Source organism: Glarea lozoyensis (genome assembly GCF_000409485.1).
Source record: "Glarea lozoyensis ATCC 20868 chromosome Unknown GLAREA12, whole genome shotgun sequence".
NCBI lineage: Eukaryota > Fungi > Ascomycota > Leotiomycetes > Helotiales > Helotiaceae > Glarea > Glarea lozoyensis.
Genome location: NW_007360986.1, coordinates 882,660 through 910,369, shown reverse-complemented (window position 1 = coordinate 910,369; position 27,710 = coordinate 882,660). Strand labels below are relative to the sequence as shown.

The 27,710-nt window shown below is 47.0% G+C and overlaps 9 protein-coding genes across 9 annotated transcripts; 4 read left to right on the top strand and 5 right to left on the bottom strand.

Annotated features, from left to right (window-relative positions):
* Positions 1-613: 613 nt before the first annotated feature.
* Positions 614-3,073, bottom strand: GLAREA_10742 (Amidase signature (AS) enzyme; the record flags this gene model as incomplete). Its single annotated transcript, XM_008079843.1, has 1 exon — positions 614-3,073. The coding sequence occupies one exon, from the start codon at positions 3,071-3,073 to the stop codon at positions 614-616; it is 2,460 nt and encodes an 819-aa protein (XP_008078034.1).
* Positions 3,074-3,358: 285 nt separating this feature from the next.
* On the top strand, positions 3,359-4,028 carry GLAREA_10741 (uncharacterized protein; the record flags this gene model as incomplete). Its single annotated transcript, XM_008079842.1, has 2 exons — positions 3,359-3,410; positions 3,466-4,028. The coding sequence occupies 2 exons, from the start codon at positions 3,359-3,361 to the stop codon at positions 4,026-4,028; spliced, it is 615 nt and encodes a 204-aa protein (XP_008078033.1).
* A 2,342-nt stretch (positions 4,029-6,370) lies between these two features.
* Positions 6,371-10,204, bottom strand: GLAREA_10740 (DBL homology (DH-domain); the record flags this gene model as incomplete). Its single annotated transcript, XM_008079841.1, has 3 exons — positions 6,371-6,514; positions 6,570-7,420; positions 7,468-10,204. 3 exons carry the CDS (start codon positions 10,202-10,204, stop codon positions 6,371-6,373), a joined length of 3,732 nt encoding a protein of 1,243 aa, XP_008078032.1.
* An 837-nt stretch (positions 10,205-11,041) lies between these two features.
* GLAREA_10739 (F1F0 ATP synthase subunit C) lies at positions 11,042-11,803 on the top strand (the record flags this gene model as incomplete). The annotated part of the gene is made up of 6 exons (XM_008079840.1): positions 11,042-11,104; positions 11,162-11,192; positions 11,242-11,324; positions 11,383-11,495; positions 11,542-11,712; positions 11,761-11,803. The coding sequence occupies 6 exons, from the start codon at positions 11,042-11,044 to the stop codon at positions 11,801-11,803; spliced, it is 504 nt and encodes a 167-aa protein (XP_008078031.1).
* A 2,862-nt stretch (positions 11,804-14,665) lies between these two features.
* Positions 14,666-15,988, top strand: GLAREA_10738 (Acid protease; the record flags this gene model as incomplete). The annotated part of the gene is made up of 3 exons (XM_008079839.1): positions 14,666-15,027; positions 15,077-15,357; positions 15,408-15,988. The coding sequence occupies 3 exons, from the start codon at positions 14,666-14,668 to the stop codon at positions 15,986-15,988; spliced, it is 1,224 nt and encodes a 407-aa protein (XP_008078030.1).
* Positions 15,989-16,367: 379 nt separating this feature from the next.
* Positions 16,368-18,399, bottom strand: GLAREA_10737 (Acetyl-CoA synthetase-like protein; the record flags this gene model as incomplete). The annotated part of the gene is made up of 4 exons (XM_008079838.1): positions 16,368-16,409; positions 16,463-17,833; positions 17,885-18,145; positions 18,199-18,399. 4 exons carry the CDS (start codon positions 18,397-18,399, stop codon positions 16,368-16,370), a joined length of 1,875 nt encoding a protein of 624 aa, XP_008078029.1.
* A 788-nt stretch (positions 18,400-19,187) lies between these two features.
* GLAREA_10736 (S-adenosyl-L-methionine-dependent methyltransferase) lies at positions 19,188-20,880 on the bottom strand (the record flags this gene model as incomplete). The annotated part of the gene is made up of 4 exons (XM_008079837.1): positions 19,188-19,973; positions 20,046-20,269; positions 20,317-20,362; positions 20,416-20,880. The coding sequence occupies 4 exons, from the start codon at positions 20,878-20,880 to the stop codon at positions 19,188-19,190; spliced, it is 1,521 nt and encodes a 506-aa protein (XP_008078028.1).
* Positions 20,881-23,261: 2,381 nt separating this feature from the next.
* Positions 23,262-24,656, bottom strand: GLAREA_10735 (S-adenosyl-L-methionine-dependent methyltransferase; the record flags this gene model as incomplete). The annotated part of the gene is made up of 4 exons (XM_008079836.1): positions 23,262-23,712; positions 23,763-23,918; positions 24,036-24,084; positions 24,140-24,656. 4 exons carry the CDS (start codon positions 24,654-24,656, stop codon positions 23,262-23,264), a joined length of 1,173 nt encoding a protein of 390 aa, XP_008078027.1.
* Positions 24,657-26,726: 2,070 nt separating this feature from the next.
* GLAREA_10734 (uncharacterized protein) lies at positions 26,727-27,491 on the top strand (the record flags this gene model as incomplete). The annotated part of the gene is made up of 1 exon (XM_008079835.1): positions 26,727-27,491. The coding sequence occupies one exon, from the start codon at positions 26,727-26,729 to the stop codon at positions 27,489-27,491; it is 765 nt and encodes a 254-aa protein (XP_008078026.1).
* Positions 27,492-27,710: the final 219 nt, after the last annotated feature.

Below are 27,710 nucleotides of genomic sequence, written 5' to 3'. Positions count from 1 at the left end.
GGACACTTTGGAAGCTGCCTGATGCTTCTAATGCAAAAGCCTTGGTCGCAAAACATCCTAGGTACTTTTATGTACAGTATACGAGTAGTTGCACATTTAACAAGTCATATTTCCCTCAACTACGGACTGAGAATCGCCACCTGTTGGAATTTTCCAAATCGCAATTCCACTATCAACAAAGCCGAGTGCTCGATAGCCTTTTGCTTTCTATTTAAGAAAGGCGGAGGAGATGTGGTTACAAGTTTAAATTATACAATATATAGCTTTCCTCATTGGGAAGTGGTAGTTTTACAAAGGGTATATACACTTAACACGCAACCACATTTCTTCCTCCCAATCCTTTTTCACTTTCCTTCTCTTCAGTCCTGTCCAACCAGGTCAAAGCCTGTTGGTCGTTCGTCAGCAGGGCGCTGGGGATTTAGTCTACTCCTCGCGACACCGGAGGAGTAACCTTTAGAATGCACGACCTTTGTGGAGAGCGTGATCTGGTGTATACCCAAGCACAACATTCCATCATCAAGTGAAAAGAGCTTTTCGTTTGAGAGGAGACTGGTTACAGCTCGTTGGTGGCACGCTGCATTCTCATAGCAACTCATCCGCTACTAGTCCATCTTCATTTGTACGAGTTCTCCCACTTGTCAAGCGCATTAGTGAGACCAGGGAATTCCTCTTCCAGGTTGACAGAGCTAAAAGATTCAGGATTGTATAGCATCCCTTGAGAGTTTGCGTATCTTTCCAGCCGCTCGTTGATTTGGTTAACATACCCCTTTCTTGATCCGACCTTTCGGACTTTGAACATGTCTTGATGCGCTTCTCCCGAACCGACCTTTTGCATTCTGAATTGATATTCCGAGATGTCGCTCATTGTCGGAGGCTTGTGGCGTGCGCCATAATAGATGATCTTAGGCGAATCATCGACTTTGGGAGGGTGGTCTGATAATTCGCTAGACTGATTTGATAAATACATTGAGGGCATGCTCGTATACTTGATGATTCTAGGCGAACCTTGGCTACTAGAAACGGCCTGGCTCATACTCTCATAGAGCTCTGATTCCTTTCCAGACTTTACAAAGTTTTCATCGTTTTTCCTGTAAGCTAGAACCTTTCGAGTGGGTTCATCTACTCCCACCTTGCGCAGTAATGATAGTACAGCTTCTCGTGGGGAACCTCCTTGCCATGGAACCTGACGCTCCGCACTCCATGGATTCTTGTTATTATTGCGTGGATCAAAGGAAACTTCACGAGGCCCACTATATGCATACGTTTTCCTTGGGAGCTTAAGAGAGACACTCCTAGTGCCCGGCAGCTCTTCAAACCGGTCTGGCTCACCAACTTTGGTATACCTAATTGGTGGTGGGCTCTCGTCATGCTTGGCAGAACCTATTGACTGCGAACAAAAGGGATGTCTTGAGGTCTGGAACATGCGCGTCAACTCATGAGCTATTCCTAACACCCTGATGTCGTCTGAGTACTGCCCAATGATCTGAATACCGATTGGAAGTGCATCTGCGCAACCGGGTTGGGGATCTTTGAACGGAATGCTTATAGCGGGTAACCCAGCGAGACTGGCTGGTACAGTAAACACATCGTTCACGTAGCTGTCCAGAGGCGTCTGTCCTTGCAAGCTTTCAAGTTTAGGTGCCCTTGTAGGCGCAGTCGGACATACAATGAAATCAACTTGGGTCGGTCCCAACTTATCCTCAAGCTCAATTGTCTCGTCCATATCGGAAAGATCGAAATGTTCCGGGTCTCGAAGTGGATTTGGTTTTGTGAACACTCGATCAAAGTCTCGTTGGACCAGTCTTCTAACTTTCTGAGCTTTTATAAAATAGTTGTCGATTGCTTCAGAACTCAAAGTATACGATCCCAACAATATCCTTCGCCTAACTTCATCGCCAACATTTGCTCGGGTTGCAGAATATAAGACATCGCCGGAAACGTCGCCATCTTCAGCTTTTTCTCCATATCTTACACCGTCATATTTTGCAAGATTTGATGCTGCTTCAGCTGGGGCAATGACATAATAAGCAGACAAGGCATGTTTTGTGTTGGGTAGTGAAACTGGAACTATTTTGCAGCCGGCTTCTTGCAAAGTTTCGAGTGTTTGTTGCCATGCCTGTCGAACTTCTGGATCCAATTCGGTAATGTTGTATTCCATAGGCACTCCAATCACTGCTTCAGCGCCCAGTTGACGCCACCCGCCCGCTTCGCTCAGTCTTTGAAGACTCCGCTGGTGCTGCCAGATAGATTCGCTATATGCTTCTGGGAGCAGACGCTGCCGGGTATGCTGGGGTATCGACGTTGGATCTTGTTCATCATGCCCGGATATCATCAAAAACGTTTTCGCGACTCGTCCGATATTGTGTGCCATTATCCCAATCGTGTCCAGCGAGTTTGCATAAGGAATAACACCATGTCGAGACAGGATGCCGTAAGACGGTTTGAAACCTATCACACCTGTATAAGATGCCGGCAGCCTGACTGAGCCACCTGTATCTGTGCCCAAAGAAAAGGAGCAGTCCTCTGCTTCTTCCGGGAGAAGTGCCATTGCGCTACCACCAGAGCTTCCCCCAGCGGAGTAGTCAACGCCCAAGCGGCAATTTCGCACTCTGCCAAAGAAGGAGTTGACGGAGTGAGATCCCATGCCGAATTCGTCGAGGTTCGTCTTCCCTACCACCATACCATTGTTCAACGTATCCGCTTGTTCGAGCACACTGGCATGGAATGGGCTTTGATAGCCTTGAAGAAGTTTGGAGCCACATGTTGTTGGCAAGCCCAGAGACGCGATGTTGTCTTTGGCAGCGTAACGGCGCTTGTGGAGTGGACGACCAAACCGCTGTTCCTCTGGTGTATCTGAGCGAGAAATGAAGGCATTCGACTGGTGGTATACTCGCTCCCTCCTTTGTCTCTCAGAGAAGGAGGGTCGGAGTGCTTTCCGTAGCTTGACGCGATGTTCTGGAGCTCGCCATATCTCCTGGAGAGTAGGATCGGTTCGAATCTGCTTCGGCGTCAACCAAACTCGTTTATCTTCCAGCCCCCGCCAAATTGTTTTGTCCTTCGGCCGCCGCCACATTTGCTGTTGCAGTTGCAAAGCAGGAAGCTCTTGATGGACAGAGGACGACTGGGAGCAGGTCGTTCTGCAGACACCCGCTCAATCATCACGTGGTTTGATGTGAACTTGGGAGAGGGAAATCCGCTTATCGCGATTGTTGCTATGGTGTTGCTCTGCCGCAATGCCACTGTTTACTTTCGCTGACAGCTTCTGGCGCATCTGGGCACGCTGCATGACTTCAGAACCTATTTACCTAGCAATAGTCTTGATACCGCCAGCATTCTTCAGTTTTGTCACATAAATACAATGGTACTTCTAACATCATCGCAAGTTTCAGTCGCCATATCGTCCTTCATCGGTAACTTGCTGCCCAGCTAGCCAGCACCCTCTTGCGCATACTAACACCCATCTAGTTATATCTTTCACTTTGGCCCTTTTCCTTTCCGGCTATGTGCTCCAACAAGCAACAGTTCGCGACTTGCGGGCGGCCATAAAACCTCAGATGGTTCAGCCATTCTCTGAACTACAAGTAAATTTATCACCGCAGCGCCAGGATGAGGATCTAGACCGCAAAGCAATCTTAGAAACCATCCCCATTGAGGCCAACAATTTTAGAGAAGGCGCGAAAGATACTCAAATCACTCAAGATTCAAAACACATGAGTTCTGGGAATGAAGAGAATCAGGAGGATAACGAGGACGATATGGTTGGAGCGACACGATGGCAAAAAGCGCAGAAGAAGAAACAAAAATTGCTGGCGGCGCAACAGAAGTCCCAGAAACAAGTCATCGAGGATGAGCCTCCACTGGAGGCTACAAGCAAATCTTCTGCAGCCAGAGATACCAAGCTTTTGCGGGAGAAAAACCCAGAGGAGAAGCCTTTAAGTAAAGCGCAGAGACGGAAAAAGATAAAGGAGGAAGTCATTGCGGCTGGGCAGGGCGAAACGTTTACAGGCTACAGACGACGGATGTGGTAGCATTGCGATGTATATCAGGGCATAGATGTGGAACTCTAGTATGGGACGGTGTCGGATTTTGGGGAGATATTGTGTATTACGGCGTTAAACATGGATGATGAATGACATGGTCGCAAGATACCAGAGTTATAATGAGTGTTGGATACCCGGGTATGTATTGTATATTACGAATATTATGATAAATATGACACAGCTCACGGCCCAGCCATTTCTAATATAAGTCAGTCCTTCTGCTTCCAGATTTCTCTCCTGTGCGTCTGACCATATTTCCACCAAACTCCCATTACAAAATTTCTGCTTTACAGCTACCGTCTGTGATTCTATCCGGGTGACCTCTCAACTTTGTGACATTAATAAGTTCCTCGTCAAGCACGGCCCGAACTCGTCCTATTCAATCTTTCCCTTCTCGATCCCTCCTCGTCCCTTCTGGTCTTTTCCCTTTCTAAGTTCTTAATCCACTGGGATGAAGGCTGGCACACATTTCTTTCGTATCTTTCTTGCTCTTGTGCATTAGTTTGTACAGACTGTATTTCATTAGCTCCGTGCGGATAATCTCGTCTATCCTGTAAAACGTACCAGACAATAAGCGCATTGGTCACCGAATTTCATGACTGTGTTGTGACAGTTTATAGAACTCTGCGTAAGAGATTAGCTTCCGAGTACATATTTAGAAAAAGAAAACCAACGTAGTAGTTGGCGCAGTAACAAGTCATCTTGAATAAATATGTATGATGATGTTTTTCAGTGCTCTGAACCTTTCAACCTTCCTTCGAAATCTGGAATTAAAAACCCGACTGAAGAAACGAAAACAAGCAGAACCAGAAAATAAAAGTGCGACAACAACCAAAGCTTCAAAAAGAAAAAAAGGATAAATATATAGTAGACACTCATACCAAACCCGCTGAAGATTAGCATGAAGGTCTTAGCTCATCGGACGTGTATTCGGGGGACCTAGACCGCTGAATGAGGGATCGTGCAATTTCTTCAATGCACTACGTTTGTGAGTAAGACAATAATCCGAACTGTTATACCGTACGTAGTGTTTCTGGCGCGCGGATCTGTGCAAGTTTACGAGGAGGGGAGCGGTCATTTTCAATTTGGTCGTGAGAGTCGGATATGCCATTGATGATATTATATAGGAGTTATTGAAACGAGGAAGAGAATGGGCGACGAAACAGAGACTTGGACAAAATAAAATCCTGTACTTAATATTGGGATGTTGTATCCATACATATTGACACTCTTCAAATATCTTTCCACTTTCCTAACACAAAGCTCACCTGAAGAAGCACAACAAGAAATTCGCGCTAAATGGAGAACTTGCGCATGCTCTCCCTAACCCTCCAAAAATAGCACATGAACAAAGTTTTCAATGGCGAGACATGTTCTGCACTTCTGAAGTGTATGAGCGTGGGACCGAGCGTTTGTGTCAGATCGCAAGTACCGAACGGATGTGCTTCCGTAACAACCTCTGGTGGAGCAAGGCACAGCCACTGTGGGAGTCGAATTCATTGTAAAGGTTAAATCGGACATCTGAGTTTATTCCTTTTTACAGGTATTCTTCTTTCTTCAGTGCTGACATTGAAAGTAGTGTTCAAAACAAGAACTAAGTCATATGGATCTACAGCGTGCCACGAATGGAAACGGAGTCAAGACGACCATAGAGGGTATGTATTCATAAATCAATGCTTCGGATCTTTAGACGGGAGAAGAAAGCTAGACTAGTGGTCGGAGCGAGATCTCCATCGTCAACAGGGTCACAAATAATAATAAGATAGCGCAATGTGCTTCGAGAGATCCGGAATTGTAACATCAAGCAGATTATAGAAAAAACTTTTCAACAAGCAAGTTGCACAAGCAAGACGAGAAAGAAGGCATTTCATCATTGATAGGCTACACAAGCAATGTACAGAATCGTGTCGCCCCAAGAAAAATGGAACAGCCATCGATCAAGAAAAGAAAAGGAAAAGACCCAAAACCAAATAACCCTTTAATACGCCTATCGCTGAGGTACCATTGTATGAGTCCCAAGAAAGTATTCCACCCATAGGGACATCATCACTATTATCAAACTCAATCAAATCAACCAAAATCGCTGATCAAAGGTTTCCATTCCACCATTTCGTGTGAAGAGCCTATAATTTCCTTCGTATCATTACTAGTTTATCTCCCGCCGTCATGATAGGCAAACATGCGTAGAAAAGGATGTGTCCAGCACACGTTCTGTAGGAGAAAATAACACCACAGGGCAAAATGCAGAAATAATCCCGAAATATATGCCATGCAACTCTACAGACGTGTCATAGAAGCGGAAAAGAGGTCGATGTGTACATATCCTGACGCTAATGCCGCGAGGAAGTTGAAGGATGCTGGGATGAGCTCTGATTGTTTTCGATTGCTTGATGATCTGGCCGTCGCCCCTGTGGCCAAAAGTCGATAGCGGCTACGACATCTTCCCCACGTTCGTCTTCATAAGCGTAAATTATCTAACGAAGTTAGTATTGGGGGGAACGTCTATGCTAGAATCTCAACAGCACTTACCTCGCGTGTGCTTGTGTGAAGCATGCGGATATTTTTGTGCGGTACGATGTGAACCGCGTTGGTGTCGATATTACGGATTTCAATAAAATTAGCTTCGAACGCAAGAATCCAAGGATATGAGAGAGCAAAGCTCTGAGGCTGCCCTTCCCAATCAATCCTCCAATCAGGCCTTGCTCGCCAACCGTTACGGTTGACGAAGAATGAAAATTCAGAATAGTTGAGTAAGAACTCTCCATTGAGTCGCTCAATATGGATTGGCCTAACATTTTCTTTGCGGGCCACAAAATCCAGAGATGTGTCAGCTTGGTCAAGCAGAGATTGAGTTTCCAGAGTTTCCAGCGAGACCACTTCGAATCCTCTCGCACAAGCCACACACAGTTTGGATTTGAGGAAGTGTATCGAGGAAGATTCTGTTGGGATGTAGAATTCTTTGAAGGCTTTTAGTTCGTCCTGCCCGCTGTTGAACATCTTGAATCCCTTCTGCTTTTTGCCCTTGGACATTGCATCATTCGGTTCGAAGACCTTAATTGTGGTGGAGAGCGCCGAGGACTTGACGCAGCATACCAGATGACGACCCAAGCATATACCTGTCCGGAAAAAGTTGCAATGACTCTGGATCTTCTTCGGCCTCTTTGAGAGTGCGGGTTCGTTTGGATTCAAGGCTGATAGGGGGTAGGAGAGCAATGACTTCTGCGATAGTACCAACAGAAGTTGGTATTCTTCGAGGACATCGATTTGTGTGACCGACGTAGCATCCAGAACGCGGACAGGCTTCGCAGCTTGGTCTTTGGCCCTGCGGTCAGACACAAATATCCCCGAATCGGTACCGTAAATCAATTTGCGGCCACCGTCTACAAAATATTAGCTTTGATTACCAGCAAATACTGGCAAAACTTACCAAATGGTGCAACACAGTTAACTCGGTTGGCAGCGGAGAAGAACCCGCTTGACATGATAGAACGATTGTAGAAATCTCCGCGCCTCCGAAGAATCGATTGTTGCTCTCCAATATGCTCCATCCATTTGTTCCTCGAGCCAGCGGTGTTTGCGTAAAGTGTCAACTCATAACCTCCTTTACCGATATGACGAAATGTGATTGGAAACCCTTCCTTTCTGGCGCCATCGTTCGCGCCAGTTTTGCTTCCGGGAATTAAACTAGAAGAGGGTCTTTTGACAACACCCAACTTTGGTATGACCTCGTCCATCTCACGAATGGAGAGCAGCTCCAAAGGTATGGGTCTTCGATAAACCTTCACTTCCTCCTTCTTCCCAATCATCTTAACACGAACAAGCAACATGGCGTGATCAAACAGGTATGCTTGGATGTCGGATGGGTCTGTTGGTGACTTCTTAAGCGTTCCTTTGAATACAAGCTCTCGCTTCTCGTCGGTAAGCTTCAAGTCCACCCTCTCATTCGGTCTGAAACGAAGCTGCTCATGAAGACGTTTGAGGTTGAAGCGGTTTTCTGCCTTACCAGACTCAGCATTTACTCTCGTCAAAAGATCTCTGATCATCTTCATTGCCACAGGAATATCGTCCTTGTCCGGGTTTCCTGCCTCTGTATACTTCAGTACGTTCTCTAAAAGCAGAGGATAACGAGCTAATCTCGTAGTTGGCTTTGTCAAGTATCCGTTCAACTCGAGCTTCCTAGATTCTTTCCGCCTCTCTGTTTCGTCGACGAACTTGGAAAAAAAGGGATTAAGTGACCGTTCGTTCTCAAACTCAAACTTTCCAGCCAATTGGTTGGAACCATACACGATGAAAGGTTCGAATTGTGGTACGTATTCCAAGAATATGTCACCAACAGACCTGACAACTGGATGTTTTTTCTGTCGCTCAGTGAGAGCTTCTGCGAACTTAGAGCTAACACCGTGAATGCTGGGGGTGTCGATAATATTCGAGAATATGGTCCTGACCGTCTTTTCCTTACGTGATTCTGGTATTGGCGACGGTGTGGCAGCGTTTGAAGAGCGTAGAGGAAGAATCCAGAAATCTCGCAAGTACTCCAGATCCTTCACGAAATCTCGCTCCGTGTACATGATCTCTGAAATAACCTCTTGTCGCTTCTTCTCCCTCTCATCAATACTGTCAGCAATCTCTTGGGAAACAGTATTGATCCAGAGTTTCTGTTCGTCCGGTTCATCAACATCATGTAAACTCGCTTCTGACTTCTCACGCCGTAGACCAGGTTGTGGCTTAAGGTTCAGACGTGACTGCTGTTCTAATCTTCGTGGGCATGCGATCGAGTAGCATAACTGGTCTCTGGTACAAGTTGGGGAATAACACTCAGTCAACAAGACAAAAACCCCGTTCACTTCTGGTACTTCATGTGGTTCGTCCATCATTGTTTCTCGGAATTGGTACATTTCGACCGCGGAATCACGAAGTCGGTGATCATATGTGACATCGTGAAAGAATTTCTGAGCATCCAAAGCTCTTCCCAACAGCAAAGCTAGATTCCTATCGGTCGTCTTAATGATGTAGGAGATCACATCAACAGCATCTGCTCCACTGAACGCATTTTTATATGCCAACCCATTCTTCGTACGATCTCCAACCGTCACCTTATCTCTAAAACATTCTGCAACACGGGAGAGCAGGGCAGGGTACACCAATGGCGACTTTTGTCTGCCACCACCTGTTCCACTGCTAACAGACTTGGCCACTGAAGGACGATGTTGAAGCGAGTCAGTTCGTTCGGACGGTGAAATGATGGTCGATGCCATCGACATTGAGCGGCTCATATCGCCAACGTTGGTAGATGCCATACTAGACGCCATACTCGTGGTTCGTGTAGCAGTGCCAGGACTACGGGGGCCGAGAGCAAAAGGTTGAGGGTCTTGGGGCCCAGACGAGATCCGCCTGTTAGGTATAACCCTGCCACTCATAGTTTGATGCTGGTCACGATCTGGTGTATAGCTCGTTAGAGACATCGTTCGCTCGTCTTGTCTCTCTGGAACTATCCGTCCTTGTGCTGTTGTTCTCGAGGCCTGCCCCTGATATGGGGGCTGTCTAAATGCGTTCACAGGAGCCGGGTTAAAAGTGTTTGGAGGAGGTTGATACATATTTGGTCGTTGGATGCTAGCCATAGATTGTGAGCGATACGGATCCGAACTGAGAGCAGGTGGACCCTGATATCGCTGTTGTGGTTGGGGTCCCCTCGAAGGGTATTGTTGCTGTTGCTGAGGCAGCCCGCGCGGATCGACCCTCTGAGGTCCTGGATATGGTCGACGATCGGGACGAGTCTGCTGAGGCAAGTATTGAGGCTGCGGCTGAGATGGAACCTGTCCCGACTGTTGTGGTCGAGGGCCTTGGTGATATCCATTTGACATGCCTCCGCCGTTTTGCATCATGGGAGCAGAAGTCGAAGGATATCCGCCTTGTTGTGGCACACGTGGGGGAGGTTGTCGTTGCATGCCGGCCTGGGTTGGGATTCCTGCTGAAGATCCCATCGTCTGCGTTCGTCCATTTATGCCGTTCGAAGGAGGAGCTATCGAGGAATTCATCGTCTGAGATCTTCCAGGCGGGGCAGACCCAAATATGTTTGAAAAGGCGGCATCTCGCTGGTAATTTGACGCATGGCCATAGTCGCTGGGGCGACCGCCGTTAGGTCTTCCCTGCTGGTATTCTGCCATGATGCACTCGAGCTGTGATCGAAGTCAGTGTCGCTATTCGCAGAGTTCGCTTTTGGTGGCCGCGACTACCCCAACCACCTACTTCACAGGTTCGACAGCGTCGCCGGATTTACACGTCCCAGCCTGCTGCCACAGCTCCTATGTGTTGCCGAGCGCGACGACAAAACGGTGAGTATAGAGGCCGTTATTTTGTTCTCGTCTCAAACTGAATCGCTGTGGTGAGTCGGCGTTGCCTTTGGAGTGAGATTGCTGGCCGCGAGGGGATCTCGGGTCCCAACGCTTTGGTTTGCTAGTCGCGGCGGTGTAGGCTGATTGTCAGGAAACACATTGAGTTGTCGTCGTTGCCGCAGACGTCCCAATGCTTGTTGTTTTGCTGGAAGTGGGAGATCGGATGCCCAGGTATTTGCGCGGTCTCCAAAACCGCTGCTTGCAGTCGGAGGCTAGCGGCTCGGATCTTTCCTGGTCGATTTGGCCGGGGAAGATAAACATTCACAAGCCGTGCAGAATCTGCCAGAGACAAACGAGCAGGCAAACTTCGTTTGGATCATCTGTTCCCTTTATATCTTTGAGAAGGATGACTTAGAGAGATTATTCGCATGATTGCTTCTTCTGAAACGGCTTCAGCCAGCTTGCAAGGAAATACGCAGCATTCTAGTAGGGTAAGACACGGATTATGTAAAAACACGTGATCTCAGTTTGAGTAACCTCAAGGTGAAGCTTGCCGACCTAGCGCTGCTGCGTTGAGCCTCTTACACTATCTCGCCAACCACCAACTTCGAGCGCACTCTACGAAACGAAGCAGCTCAGAATATACAGCTAGAGCTGTAGCCCGCTATCATGAACTCGCTCGAGATTTCGCCTTCAGAACTGGCGCCGAAGTTCGCGCCATTCTTTGGAATGGTAAGTAGCCAAGCTTGATGATGTCCTACGTGTTGAGACTGATATGCAATCTTCTAGGCCGGAATCGCCTTCGCCATGACTTTCGGATGTATGCATCTTGGTCTAATATAGGATTGACGGCTGCTGATTCGGTACAGGTTTTGGTGCCGCATATGGAACTGCGAAGTCTGGAATTGGAATCGCAGGCGTGGGAACATTTCGACCAGATTTGATCATGAAAGTACGTCAAGACGATGGGCCATTATCGCGGAAGCGGCATGCTCATACAACCTCTCTAGTCTCTCATCCCCGTGGTTATGTCCGGTATCATAGCGGTATACTCACTGGTTATTGCGGTCTTGATTGCAGGAGACATGGGCCCTCCACCCGGGCAAGATTATAGTTTGTTCAAGTATGTCACTGTCGCCCTCTTGAATCATGAGACTAATATTTGGTAGTGGATTTATGCATCTTGCTTGTGGCCTTTCGGTTGGGTTGACGGGTTTGGCTGCTGGTTACGCGATCGGCGTGGTAGGAGACATGGGAGTACGATCATATATGTATCAATCAAGGATATTTGTGGGCATGGTTCTGATCCTTATCTTCGGAGAGGTGCTGGGCCTTTATGGGTCAGTCTATTGTATCCATTTCTTGACAAATTATGCTAATAGGTCTAGACTCATTGTTGCTCTTATCCTAAACACCAAGAGTAGAGGGTAGGAGCTCTGCCTGAAGTTACTCGACATAGCGCGATCAACACGAAATCCCGAAAGTCACCTGAGCGCCATCAGCTGTATAAAGAATCATGTTTAGATATAAGAAGAGGAATGCATTGCTCGGAGTTTTGGTTGTGAATAAAGGAATCCGTTATCCAAGCCAATGTGGATATACGGATATCATAAGCATCTTTAATTATGTTACCGTGCTCTCAGCGGACGATACTACCGAAAGTTGTATGCATGCATTCAGAAGAGCATTCTCGACGCAGATTGCACTCGCTACCACCTCCAGTGGATTCTGGTTTGGGCTCCTGTCTCGTGGGATGTTGAACGTACTGTCATTCTCTTGATGCCCCCTCGAATCTGTATCGACTAGTGAGCGTGGCAAGATTGGATAGCTTAGGCACTGGTGATTATGCAATTGTTGTAGGGATGACTTCCGTTGTGTTGCGGTACTTTTGGGTCGGTGTTAGTGATGTGAGAAGGATGGGCTCATGGAGCGATAAGGGAACCCTAAATCATGTCGCCCTCTGATGATTCTCCTACTTTGTAATTGATTCTGGAATCCAACTGGCAACATGCTTCAAACCTTTGAAAGAGATGACCTACTCACATACTGCATCGATGTTACCTCCTGGGTCCCTTCGACAAGCCAGCGAGTATCTGGAATCGACTATGATTCTTGGGTAAAGGCTGAAAAGGCTGCTAACAACACAGGACTATTGTCTTCTCGGAACACACTGTGTGAATGTAATTGTAGGAGAACCATTTGACAGACTAATTGTGGTTAAATCATTGTAGTAAGAACAGAGAACTCACATTCACAGCTCTCGCTTTACTAGAACATGGGCATGTGGTAATCTTACAAGACTAAGATGACTCTGAGAAATGCCCTCTTTACGCCGACGACTGCACCAGCTTTTGATCCCTCGATATTCAATCTTCGAACAACCCAGACCCCTCCACAGAGAGATGTTCAACCTTGACGAAATAAGGTGAATAGATGCTCGATAGAGGCAACATTGCGGGACAAACCTATCATTACCAACCTAAATTGCGATATCCCGAAGGCCCCTTATGGGCTAGATTGCGAGGCAACATCAATCAAAATTATACCAGAAATGGTCCTTTCAAACATGCTCCGCGTGACTGTGATCAGAAGTCAACTTTCCGTCCTAAATTATCTGGTAGCATATTCGCCACCTCATCTACATAACATTGGTAGTGTATGAACAGCTAATGTGGCCAGCAAGTCTCCCACAGCCTCCACGAACTTCTTCGCTGTAGCTTTGGATTGGTCCATTTGATGTTCCGAGTATGAGTGATTTACTCCTTTGCCTTGATCTGCTGCAGCCATCAGTCTCTCAGCATAGAGTCCAGACTAGATATCAACAGCGAATAACCATCCTTCAATCACCAATCTGTGTTGCTGATCGTTTTTAGAAAGAATCGCGGAGGAGAGAAGCGAACCAACATCATATCGTTTACATCCAGTCATCCAGGTTCTCCTTTCGGCCATATAAGAATACAACCCACAGCTCTCCGTCGGCAAGCCCCCCTTGTTACTACTCGCTTAACGGTTGTTGATTGGATCCTGCGCAGACATTCTACTGCCCCTTTGGAACAAGTTCCGCATTGATCAGCTCCCCACGCCCACACAGCATGCAGAGTCTTGGATCTGAAGCTTGATTGTGGCCAAGGACAGATCCAAATGCTTATTTGCGCCAACAGCCCCCCCCTGGATTTAGCCCGGAAGGCGAATTCAACAACAATTAATCGGTTAGCGATGCTATAGGCCCTTCTGATGTGATAGTCAGTCAAACATGACACGGATCATCTGTACGACACCTACGAAGTACGATATGGAAAAAAAAGTGACGCCAGCGACAATACAGACTGTATTATACAGACTGCCATACGAATATTGGCGACGGGGACCAACTCTTCCGATATTGGGGCCATTCGATGAGAGCTGAATTTGAATATTTCGCGCCATCAGCTCCATGAAAGCACGAATCTGCCGAAGGCGCATTATTCTCCTTCCTTTTTTCACAGAGCAGCAGTAATTGACTGCATTTAGCGCTCTCCCTTAGGTTGCCGACACTAGATCCCGCAACTTTCTCAGCCGGCACTTGGCCATTCGACTGCCAATTCGACCTTTTTAAATAACAATGCAGATCATCCAGGCACTTGAATTTCGACTCGACTCTTGACCTTCCTATCTGAGGCAAAGTCCGACGGTATCTACTCTCTTTAAAAGGATCAAACCTTAATTCAACATTTAGCGAGACCGTTCAGAGGACCATGGTAAGCATCCAGTGCCTCGATTACATGGCGCATCCTACCGGCATTGCGCGAGCTTGTGCCTCGGTGTAAACCGCCGTAAGGCTCAACTTAATGCATGTCTGGTGCATTCGGGGCTCTCTATGGTTAGGTGTGGACCACATCTGTCACAGATCTATACAACTGTTTCCCGTCCTTCCTTTGTTATTCGCCTTCGACATTTAGTCACCTACCCTAGAAAGGAAGCTCAAAATGTTCTGGGGAAGTTGGTAATGCCAAGTGTCGCCTCCTTCTTTTCCTGAACTAGGGCATCATGAGAATGATCAAATCTTAGAGAGTCTGCCAATTAAGGAGGCACAGAGGCTCACACCAACGACGCCGTTGACCATGGTTGATATCACCCTAACAAGATACAAGCTTCTCCTGCTTCTCTTGGCCAGCAGACGAAAAGCTTGTCTACTACGTCGGGTTACTGGGACTTGGAGATATATAAGATGTGAGATTTCCCTTCAAATGTTCTTGTTCTTCATCCCGATCATCTCTCTCAATTGCTTCCTTCTTTAATCCTCCCTGCTTCAATATGTTGTCTGTGGTTACACTTCTGGCCCTCGCTGCTGCAGTTCAATCTGCTCCGGCTCCTCCATCTATCCAGTCGGTCCCAGCACCAGAAATTATTGGCGCTACCCAATTCACAGCACCAGCTGTTAAGAACCCAGCGTATGTCCGTAATGGAACTGCTGCTCTTCTCAAAGCATATGCCAAGCATAATCTTGTGCCTACTCAGGAGTTCTCTGCTGCTTTTTTAGCCGAGTTGAGCCAACTTAAGAAGCGTCAAGATAGTTCGGCCACGGCAGTTCCATATCAGGGTGCGGAATATCTGGTCAGCACGACTGTTGGAGGTCAGAAGTTGAACCTCGACTTCGACACGGGATCAGCAGATTTGTAAGTAATTCCAGCTTCAAGAAATGAAAATCAACTAACAAAATATCAGATGGGTATTCTCAAGTTCTCTATCAACCGCAAGCAAGCAAGGTCACAACGTCTACACCGCATCCAAAAGCTCCACCTACAAGTCCCTCAGCGGCTACACCTGGAGCATCCAGTACGCTGACGGAAGCGGCGCCTCTGGAACGGTAGGAACAGACACCGTAACAATCGGCGGCACAACCGTCAAAAACCAAGCCGTCGAGCTCGCCACAAAGGTCTCCTCATCCTTCGTCTCCGACGGCTCGGACGGTCTCGTTGGTCTCTCATTCAGCAACATCAACACTGGTTAGCTCCCTTTCCCTCCCCCTTATACATTCCAACTAACCCCTACCCAGTCCAACCAGTTCAACAAAAAACCTTCTTCGACAACGCCAAATCCTCTCTCGCTTCTCCCCTCTTCGCAGCCTACCTCCCCCTTAACGCCAATGGCGCCTATGACTTTGGATACCTTGACACCACAAAATATAGTGGCACTCCCGTCTACGCTGCCGTCTCCTCTGCTGGCGGCTTCTGGGAATTTCCTTCTACATCTTATAAAGTCGGATCGACCGTCCACAGCACCTCATCCTCCGTCACCGGAATCGCTGATACTGGAACCACCCTCATCCTCATGACCGACGCCGTCGTGTCCGCCTATTACGCGCAAGTATCCGGCGCAAAGAACACTGCTGATGGTTACACATTCCCATGTTCCGCTACCCTTCCATCTCTGAGTTTCAGGATCGGAAGCACAAGTTACGCAACGATTCCTGGCAAGTTGTTGAACTTCCAGGTGTACAGCGGAAGCACTTGTTACGGATCCCTCCAGAGTGTCGGTGGTGGCTCGCAGCATATCTATGGAGATGTGTTTTTCAATGCTTACTACGGTATCTTTGATGCTAGCCAGCCGAGGTTCGGCTTTGCTGCTATCAAATAGAAGTAGCTGGCGAAGCGAGAGGGAAGGGGTAAAGGTGGTTCAATGAATAGTATATGAGATTATGACAGATAATTTTGTGGGCGTCTATGTTGGCATTGACAGTTAAGCTATTTTCGAATACCATATTTTATGTTTGATAGGCTTGCGCTTTGATTCTACCTCTTTTGGGGTGTGCCAAATGACTTGAAGAACCAGGCAAGACATGTGAATCATCCTTCAAACCATCTGCCATTATTTTTTTTACCCAAAAAACCTCTCCTTTGTCACCTCAACACCACCCTTTCAACTCCTGGCATCCAAGGGACCCCTCCCACTTCACTTCATTTCACCTCCTCGCGCCTTCAACTCCTCAATCCACCTCACTCCCAAATCCCGCAACCTAAACTTCTGAATTTTCCCACTCGCCGTCTTTGGGTACTCCCTGACCCAAAACACATATTTCGGCACAAGATGATTACTCAACTGACTCCTTACAAACTCCCTAACCATCTCTTTTGTAAGGATCTTCTCGCTATTCTCAGTCTTCAAACCTTTAACATCAATTTCACAATCGCCATTCCCAGCATCATCAATACCAACCTTCACATTCTGATGAACAACTATAAACGCTGCGACTGCTTCACCGTATCGCTCATCTGGAATGCCGGCGACCGAGACTTCGCTGATGTGGTCGTGTTTGAAAAGTACGTTTTCGATCTCGAGAGGGTGGATGTTTTCACCGCCTCGAATAATTAAATCTTTGATTCTCCCGGTGATTTTAACGTAGCCATCGGCGTCCATTTCCGCTTCATCGCCGGTGTACATCCATACCTGTCCATCATCTTCAAGGACCCGGACTTCCTCGGTACGGATTTTGTCGTTCCAATATCCTTTCATAACGTTGTAACCTGAAACAGCGAGTTCGCCGCGTTCGCCGATGGGAAGGATTGTAGATCGAGAGCTTGTAGAAGTAATTTTGGCGGTTACATGAGGAAGAAGTCGTCCGACTGAATCGAGACGTTTTTGAAGAGGATCGTCGGGAAAGGTCATAAATGACACGGGTGCTGTTTCGGTCATACCATAGCATATAGTAAGGCCGGTGAGATTCAACTCTTTGTGGAGTTTGGCCATCAAGTTACTCGGAACCGAACTTCCTGCTGCAATTCCAGTGCGTAAGTGTTCGAATCCTTCTCTTGAGATAGCACCCGAGGAGAGAAGTTCCAATTCGGCTACGAACATCGTGGTTACACCGTATAGTGTAGTTGCTTTTTCAGCCTGGATGGATTTGAGAGTTGCTGTCGGATTGAATGCTTCAGTGGGAAAGAGGATTGCTGAGCCATGAGTAGCGGTTGCCATGTACCCTAATATACAGCCAAAGCAGTGAAATAAGGGCGGAGGACAGCATACTATGTCAGTGGGTATTAAGCCCATGCGGCTACCAATTTGGTGACCATTGTTAAGAATACTGTGGTGGGAGAGCGATGCGGCTTTCGGAAGAGAGGTTGTGCCGGATGTGAATTGTATGTTTACTACTTCATCCTTGGAGAGTGGTGTATCTGGGATGACTTCTTTTGTTGATGACTGAGATGCCATGAGCTCTTGAAATGGTGTAGTTGCTGTCAGAGAAGATGTGTCTATCCTCCCTGATGAGTTATCCACAATAATTATGTTCCTGAGTGATGGGACTGATGCCGACGCAATCTTTGAAGCAACAAGATTTGGCACTATAGCTTCTAACAGTGTGATATTCTCTCTCGGTGATTTGAATGCAAGATTTGTCTCTGCCCCAATCACAAGATGAGCTGCTTCGAGATGAGAAAGTGCAGCAATGACCTGCAGTGAGTTGAAAGCTGGATTCAAAGGAACCTATGTTCTTGTCAACTCTAGAATATGAGCTCAGGAATAACAAGTCCTTACCAATATAGCACCCAATTTGAATAGCGCATAAGTGATCGTCGCAAACTCCCAATTATTACCCAAACTCACAGCGACCCTATCTCCCTTCTGAACACCCCTTTCCCTCAGACCATAAGCAAGCGCGGTGCTTCGTTCATCTAGTTCTCGGTATGTAAGTCGACCAATTGGCCCTTGGGCGCGAGATATGATAGCGAGACGATCGCCATGTTCTTTGACAATTGAGGAGAAATGTTCGGGGATGGTTTGTGTGAGAAGAGCGGGCTGGATTTTTTTTATTAGCATCAGGAATTCAAGACATACTTCGGGTATCATACCGCAGTTGGACCTTGGGCATAGGACTGAGTGAGAAGGGTTCGAGTTTGGCGTGAAGCGTTTGAAGCTGCCGTGAAGAGACTTCCAATCCTTATATATTGCGTTCTTATATTTCCCAAAATGCCCACCCGGCAACCCAGCCTAGCAAGTGCTTTGATCCCAGATTTCGAAGTAATTGATCCATGTAACCTCATGTTGACCATATTTATCGCATTCCTAATCCAAGCTAATGACCCCTCATCCAGCTGCCATGATCAAGAAGCCTCTGAGATCCGTGCGTGTTACCTGGATACCATGATACTGAATCACACAAGACACGCCGGTCTGGTAGTATTAGCACTGAATGAGAGAAAGAAAGGATCGAGGCAGAGGAGAGGAGGAGTTGAGGAGTTGCTCCAAGCCGAGCTTGTGCTCCGTAAACAGCTGGACCCGAAATGCGGGGTGCGCGCCATTCCGCGATTTCTCGACCCTCCGTATTCCTCAAAACACTGGATCCACCTCCGTACTACCTTCTCTAACTAGAGAAATTGTAAGGTCTATGTATTATATAGACACAATTCTCCTCTAGAGAGAGTTTCTGAATATTTCATGAATAGAGTAACGCTAATTCGTGAGTTTTCAAGTTCTTGCCATTTCTTGATCAATGTGGAAGGGATGGTGTAATAAAATAGCTGTGTTAGAAATTTCCTTTACCTTTGCAAGATTGCGAGTAGAAGGGAAATTAGAGATAATATACTGGATGTTTGCGTGACAAGGAGGAGAAAACAAAACAATTTGACTATAAGCATTCAATCCAATAAGCAGTTGCTGTCAACTTATGTATTTGAATCCGCTCAATCATTTATCTTCATAGAATTGAACCTAGCCCGTCCACGAATAAAAATATACACAACACTGAGGTATATCCCGCGACCGCAACACCATATCAACAAAACACAACATTACATCACATGGAATATGTACCATCAAAATATTAAGCGCGACCATCACCTCAAGCACCACCATAATCCTCCCCCTCCCAAACCGCCTCCACAATAGACATCCTACACCCCTCAATTCTCTTCACGCCCGCAAACTTCAAGTCCTTGTGCGTATTCTCGAATAGCGTTTTATACTGTCTCTCACTCCTCTCCGTCGCATTAAGTAGGGTCAACATGACCAAATCCATCGTTCGAATAATCTTCTCATCCCACATACTCTCCTCTCCGAATCCGTCTCTCAGACAATGATCATTGATCAAAACCCTGGCTCCCTTTTTCATCGATGGAATCAACGCGCTCAGGATCTTGGATGCGTATTTATCGGAATGATTGTGGAAAATCCAGCGGAAGAGATAGACGTCGGCGTTTTTGACTGGCTGAGGGGAGAAGAAATCGTGGGCTTGGAAGGTTATGCGTTGAGCGAGGTCGCCTTCGAGTTTTGGGGCTGAATCTATGGTTTTTGGGAGGTCTTGTACGACGAACTTCAGATCGGGGTAGCGTTTGGCGAGATCGATACAGACGAATCCGATGGAACCACCAACGTCGACGATGGTTGCTTTGGAGGCGTTGAGAGAAGCCCAGTCGTAGTTGTCAAGCAGGTAGGACAGCTCGTAGCCTTCGCCGCCGGTGAGAGAAGCCATTGCTCCGCTCATACGTTTGGCGCGTAGAGGTGACTTGCCGAACGTGACGAACATGGGCTCGACGTTTGTGGTATTATTGGCGAGTTGAAAGCCGGTTTGAGTTGGTTCTGAGGCGGAAGGGTACTCTGTCAATGCTCGAGTTACGTTTGCTGCCGCCTGTAACGCCGTTAGCAAACAGTTTTAAAATAACCCCTCAATGAAAGAGTGAAGAGTTCAGTGGTTGCTTACAGGTAAGATATCGTCTGTACAGAATCCGATCCAGTCATTGATCACAGGATCTTCAGCCAGAACTCTACTGGCCGCCGTGTGAGCCACCACATCAGGATTGACCTCTCTGAAGATTCTGTTTGTCATAGCATGCCGCATAAAACGACGAACATTGACCTCATCTAGTCCAACGGCCTTGGATATCTGCTCGTACGTAGCAGTCTCGTGGATAGGAAACGATTTTGCTGAACCTGTTAGCTGATGCTTTCCTAAGTATAACTATGTTACTGACCTATTTTGAAGTGATATATTGCTTGCAAGGAAAGTGAGTTATTATGCTATATAGAGTTAGCCTATTATACCATCGGTCTCGAGAGTGTCGGTGACGAACATCCCAAGCCATCCATCGAAGACCTTCTCGTGGTCCCGTGACTAAATCGCCCAATTCTTTCGTCGCTCGTACGATCTCTTCTCTTGCTTTCTTCATGTCTGCTGGCAGCTTTGGAAAGTCCATTGGCGCATCCACGTCAAATGATGGTGCTGGATTTCCATTCTCCTTCATATATTTGTCCAATTTCTCGGTTTCCCTTGTGATCGTTGCAGCCAGGGAGATCAAATCCGAGGTAGAAGGCTTGGTCGATGTTGTCGCTGATCTCCTGGTGGTGAGTGGGGGAGAGACTTGGGTTGTGGAGGCATTGTTGTTATTTGTTGATTCTACGCCTCCTGCTTGTGCAGCTGGCGTCGACAAAACACTTGATGGGCGAATTTGGCCACTCTTCACACTATTCTTGCGCGTAAAAGAGTTGCTCCATGAGCTCAAACTCAGACGATTTTGCAGTTTCCTAATGGTACTCATTTTCTCTAAATTCCAATCTCGGTGTTGTTCGAAGCTCTCTCAGCTGTTGTGTTTGGCTTCCTTTGCTCTTGCTTCGAAACCCAGAGATATACCAATGTCCTTTGCTTGAGACTCGAATCAAGGTACGAAAATTAGGAAATCCCAGAAGAGTCTCTTAGTATCGTTATACAACAACGAAGCAACAAAACCAGCGTAGTTGCGCGGCCAAAGTTTTTAGCCAAAACGGACTTTCTAGATCATCTTCCCACTGTCTTCCCGTTACAATGTCAGCGCTCCCTCGTGCTCTTCCACCCAACTGGTCCCACCGATTCTCCCAACAAACGAGTTGAGGACTTAATGCTCGTACAGTCTTTGGAATTGCTGATGTCGTGCAACGGGCGCTGGCGCAAAGCTTCAGTCCTCCTTGTAACCTCGTCTGGCCAATGGGCTTTTCTACCTTCGTTATCGATTACTTGACAGGACGGAAAAGCAGGATCTGGTTAGCACAGCAGCTAATGGCAACCAACAAACATGCATGTATGTCAGTATTTCGCAAAAGCTTTGTAAGGAAGGCGTGACAAGAGAGAGGTGAGAAATCAACAAGCCAGGAGCAAGCTCTGTGAAGCGCGAGGCCAAGCAGCTTGGAACAGCCCGGAACAGCCCGTCAAAGCCATCCTTAGACGCAAACGCCGGACGGCCACCCACAACTCATTTCCATTCCCATCGTGCCAGTCGCGGAAAGTCCGATAGGAGGGATTCGCATAATTTAACCGCAAAGCGACATGGGAAAACGTCTTGTGGGAGTCGGTTAGAGGCGGATTGGACGGGAGGAGGCCCAGGTGTTTATCTCGAGCGAGGGAAACGAACGGGCCCGAGTGGGATCTTGCCGCAAGCCACAGCAGCAGCAGCAGCTTCAAACGTCCCGGCATTCAATAGTTCGAGGTGTGACAGACACGTTTTTGGCTGCAGCTTGCCATTTTGACGCCTCATAGAACCGTTTGTGCGAAAGCGATTGTGCTGCATCAAACGGCGCATATATCCACACCTGCTGGGCCAGTCTTTTTTGCTTGACTGTGCAGGTTTGTCGTTGGAGATATTCGAGTATTTTTGTTTCCAGAGATCTTGGAACGAAATACACCCGGACCAGAGGCCTTGTACATACGCTCTTTGGGAATCCGTACCGGGCTGCCACCCCTGGTTTTACACACTGCGGCGACAGCGATAAGATCCAGGTCGTATCTTCCCACGAGCTGGGACGGTCCGTACTCGTACTCCATGACAAAAATCATAAAACCGCCATCTTTCCTTCATCAATCGACTGAAGATTAATCCTAAATGACCATTCACACCGTAAATTCAGGATCGTGGACTCTGCAGAAATTTCTCGCACCATATTCTTCAATGACCAGGTGCCACCCAACGCCAAAAACGCCATTTCAAACTCACTGATGCCACCCATCGCCTGGCTTGCTTTCCAAATATCAGAACGTGATTTGATTCGGCATCCAAGCATCATGCCGGAAGCAGCATTACAGATATTGTCAACTGGACAGCATACAATTGTTTTCTAATCCGAAAAGTTAAATGTTGTGCTCCGGCGACAAGCTCGAGTAGATGATATTCTTTGCACTGCGATGCTAATCTTCAGGACGTTAGGTACATAACCGACGTCGTTTCTTCAACGGCAGCATCTGCACTCTGTCACACCTCACCAAGCCATGTCTCAAGCCTCCTCCGAAGCCTGACGTCTGTCACTTTTGCTTTTTCTTGTGCAATTGTGTCAGGTTACGAAGCGAGGACGGTTCATAGGTTGTCTCAAGCTCTTAGTAATGATGCTAATATTATATTCTCAATGTTCAGAGATATATATGATATGAGTGTGCATCTTCCTGGCATACGTCTTCTTGCAACGAAACTCACCTCTTCTGCCGTTCAGATCATGTACATTGAGATTAAAATACTCCAGCCAGAAATCAATGTCTCCTACCAACCCACAAGAGCCACAACCTTTGACAGGCGCTTCTAACACAATTGGTTCACGCTAATACTGTCCGGCAAACACGACGTTGTTCATTACTTCTAAGCCTAACCAACACCTGACGATCCCAACTTCCCCTTTTATGCTCTTTCATCCATGTCCTTCAATCCCAGACTCCCCGCTCAGTGAACAAAGACTTCGTCGCAACATGTAAACAATGCTAAAATGCGAATCTAGCCTCCCGTATGTAAACGTATCATCAACTCCCTTTGCATCGTTCGGACGGGTGTTGATGGGAGAGGTTCGTGCTTTCTCGGATATATCCAGATATCAAACATGTCGTATCTCGAGTCGGTTGTTTCTCTTCCAGTTCCCCTCAAGTAGGATGATCTATTCATCAGGCAGCACATTTTTCGGGGGCCGTTCATTCAGGTTTCTGCCCACAAATGATATGCAACGGCATATGGCTGTGAACCCAACCCTCCATATACGCCTTCCTAACCTCGATGAGGTAAACCTCAACCTGTTCCTTACTCCAACCTAATCCTCTTGTGAAAGGGCCCACGGCAATGGGCTGTAACCCATCAATGAGAATAGTCCTCCAGTACAATCCGACGAGCTTCAGTACTTTATTCTTTGGCCATACGCCGATTGGAACGTGGAATATCCGGGTAGTAACATTAACGAATCCAGCTTCACGCATCATATCTGCGAGGAAAAGTGTCGCATTGAAGTTCACTCCCAGATTTGCGAGGGCGGAGATTACAAGAGACCAGTACTGGGCGACAAGATGATCTGGAGGCATGCTGTCGTCGTGGCAGTGTGGGTAGTGGTGGATTTCTTGGAGTTCAAACCATCCTCCAGGTTTGAGATGTCTGGATTTGTTAGCATTAAATAGGTTGATAATTTGATATGCATGATTTACTTGTATACGTTATTCATTAGCTTAGGCCAGTTCTTGATGGCCATTACGGTGTGTCGTGCGTGTACGTAGTCGAAATAGTTTTCTGGTTTGAGCCACGGAGATTCTACATCGTCTACCATAAATTTCACATTTGGTGGAACCCATTCCGGCTGTATGCTAGGAACTTTAGTTAGCATCCAACTTCCCGTCTGTAAAGAGAAGAAATGGACGGAATCATGTCAGAACGAATAAACAAGTCCAACAACAGTGATAAATATAAACGAATGAACTTACGGACTCAAATCTACCCCAAGAACATTTGCACTTGGATACTGATCCGCCACTAGTACCTGGCATTAGCTTCTGGCTCGAAAGATCATCCGAACTCGTCGACTTACTCTCAATGGCCCAAATTCCAGTTCCTGTACCCATATCCAACACGTTCTGTGGGTTTGGTCCAATCGGAGCGAAATGTAACGTTTGACATAAATTAACCATCATCGCATGCTTCATATCCTCCCTCTCCTGCTCACTATCATCATTTGGAAAGTTGTATGCTCCTTCTCGAAACCGGTGGTATCTCCGTCCATTTTCAAAAGCGTAATCTCTAACGGATGAAGCGAGCGAAGTTGTTACTGAGCCGCCCAAAGAATCCGTTTCGTAGCCTGCATCTGATAGCCCCGAGTCGATATCAATTTCCTCTTGTGCTTGCTGTACCGCGGCAGTGTTTTCTAAGTCCTGCGCGTGCTGCTCGTCCGCGGACAGTTGCTGATAGGGGATTTGATGTGCGGTAGGTGATCTGGTATCGGATTTGGGCATCGAAGCATCTTGAGGTGAAGTTGAGGCGTGGGTGGAGGGGTTCGCATCATACATCGCTACAGAAATCGCTGAGTCGTGGGGTGAGATTGGAGGCATCGTTTGTGTAGGCGACTCTGTCGCAAGATTCAGTGGAAGACGATGCTTTTAAAATGGAATGCGAGACTTGATGGCAGCGACTTGCGCTGATCGGGAGGCCGGGTTCCTGTAATGAATTGCGACTCGTCGCGCTTTCATGGCAAAAAATGGCCGGACTGGAGGGATGGAGAAGCCCCGCAGAAAACGCTTCTACCGACGCTGCATCACGCTGCGGGCGGGGTCTTTGGTGGCTGTTTCTCTCCTCACAGCGACCACAACAACCACTCACCTTGGTTCACAATAGCCTGGTGGAGACTTTGCCCATGAGCTACGAGCGAAATTGAGCAGACGGAGACATTCAGACACGAAGCTGCGATTTACTAGATCATATATGGTTAGAGGAGAACGGCTCACCGGCCGTTGACGATATCGGCCAGAACTCAGTCGATGTTGTCGTTGGTCATCCTCGCATCCTTTCGCACATTGGATATGCTGAGTATGCCCAGCTGCTTCTCGGGTCTATTTCGTCTGATCATTTGTACAACTCTCGAATACAGCATATTCAGCATGCTTTGTGCTACTGGAATATAGCAGAAGCGAGCACTTACTGGAGCCATAGGACTCGTGACGGGTTGTGAGGGGCCTGATTTTCGGACGCTTGAGGTCCACTTCTCAAAGTTTCGAGGCAAAAGCAAATATATGCCAAAGCAGCTTGATGTTTGGTTCTCAAAACACCACGTCCAAGACGGAATGGAACGCAAGAATGACGTTATGCGATAGCCACAGATCAATCAGTCTTCCGGTCCAAACACAAAGTCATCATACTATAATTACAGCGTCAATGAAAGTATTTCGAGGGAGCGCAATAGAGTTGTCTTTGATGATGATAAGCACATACCCATTGCCATCTAGATTACGGAGCACTCCACGCTTTCGGCAGATGCATGATGCACAGTAGATCCAACTGTCATTAGTCCTCTCGGAAACGTTTTGCCAGATAGAGTCTTGAGAAGGTATGCCGAACCCTGCTATTTGTTCTCAGAGCCATTTAAGGCGCAAGGAAATCAGGAATGCCGCACAAAACTTGGGTTTCGGATTTGGAAAGAGCAGACCAATTCAAACGGAAGAAACCGTACGCCCAAGCTCTCTAAAGTCTAGTTGCAACTCAAGGACGAGGTTGCTGAGACTTCCAAGCCACGAATCAAGCCCGAACTATTTTGGTTCAACGACTTTCAGGGCAGTAAAAGACTGGCCCAGCGCTTGGTGCTACGGTAAAATATTCCACCAAAACAAAACTACTATCAAGGGCCGAACACTCAGATACATCGCATCGTTCTCACCATCATATTTTGACATTGTTGAGTTATTTGATGGCCAGGACTCGTATCTAAGGCAGACGATTTATACTCGCAGGTACGTTATAGAAAATCCCAAATTTTACAAGCCATGTGCCAGCATTTTTGGTTTTCAATAGAGGTGGAGTGTCGAAACTAAACATTTTGAAATCGAACATTGTGAAATGCTACTTGAGGATGAAATACGCACTAAGAGAGTTGAGTCTGCCCGGGAGTGAATGGCGGAAAATGTGGTTTACAAAGAATCAATAAACTTACTGCAAGTCACTAAGGTTACGAAAGGGGTTCATCCCCATCCCAAACATTTCCATCACACGCAGAATGTTAATCACTAAGGAACAGACATGTCGTGTAATGGTATTCTTTCCACCACTGTCGCTGAATGCTCGTCTTCCCCATTGTCTAAGATATATTTTGAGGAAATGTTGAAAGATTTGAGTCCTACTTTATAAAATCTCAGAAGCTTCAGGATGAAGTAGCTTAGTGGGCTTCATTATTTGATTCGGTGATGTTTGACAGGTCTTTCACATCAATTATTCATGCCGAAACGTTGAGCTTTCGTCAAGTCGATTTCTGCCAAGACACCGTGCCATAAATAATTTCCCGTTGCCTCCTGTCACTATGAAGTGTTGTATTTTCTTGTGTGCCTTTATACCTGACGGACATGCTCAATATATATATTGTCCCCTTTAGTCGTCTCATATGTAAGTGCATTGCTTGTACGTTCTGCCGCACAATGGCGCATATGCTAATATGTAGATTAGAACTCGTGAAAACCACGCTAGTCACAACTCAACCGCCCGGAGCAGTCATGTCTGGAGTTGGTATCGTCTTGGACATCAACTATATTCCAAGAGCGCCCAATTGGCCCACTGCCTTCTCCGGCTATGTCTGCGGCACCATCCCAACAAACGACGCGTCTTGTTATGTAAACGCCGATGCCCAAACCCAGGCAAATATCGGTAGCACAGCGCCTCGAACGTTCGCATCCTGTTGCAACGGACCTATAACCAACATTACCTCTCCAGTCACAGACCCAAACGATCCCTCAGTCGGAGTCAGTTGTCTAGCGTACTGTCCTGTCGATTTCATACGCACGTTAGAGCCTGATTTTGGAGACTACTGGAACTGTATAACAGAAAAACCCGACGATAGGCAGGGCATATTGGACGATACGATCAATGGACAAATTACCTGTGGATGGGTGGGTACTTCAGATCATGATCGGTGCATGATAAGTCTTGCGGTGGAGTCTCAATATAGTTCAACTGCGACCGAGAGCACGCATAGTAAACTATATTTCAGTACCAATACGATACAGGAGCCGACGACAACCCCAACATGTCCTCCTCAGCGGACTGTACAGTCTACCACAAGCACCACAGTTGCTGCAGCGACATCGTCGAGTAATCGTTCTGCTGCGTCGAGCACTGTACCAACAATATCCACCATGAAAGCAGTGGGCATCTTGCTCATTTTAGCGTTGGTTGGATTTGTTTGAAAACAATTCAGAGATTGGGCGCTCGACTATGGATATACGCTTTGCTTGAAGTTGGCCTGTGGTTACCAGAATCAGTAGCTGGTGAATATTGCAGCACAGCACCATGCGGACCATACCAAACGTATGTATGAGAAGTGTGGTAGGGGTTAAGCTGTATCGAAGCTACAAGCATTTTCAGCACCATAAGCATACACCAAACCTTGAACTTGGCAAATGCAA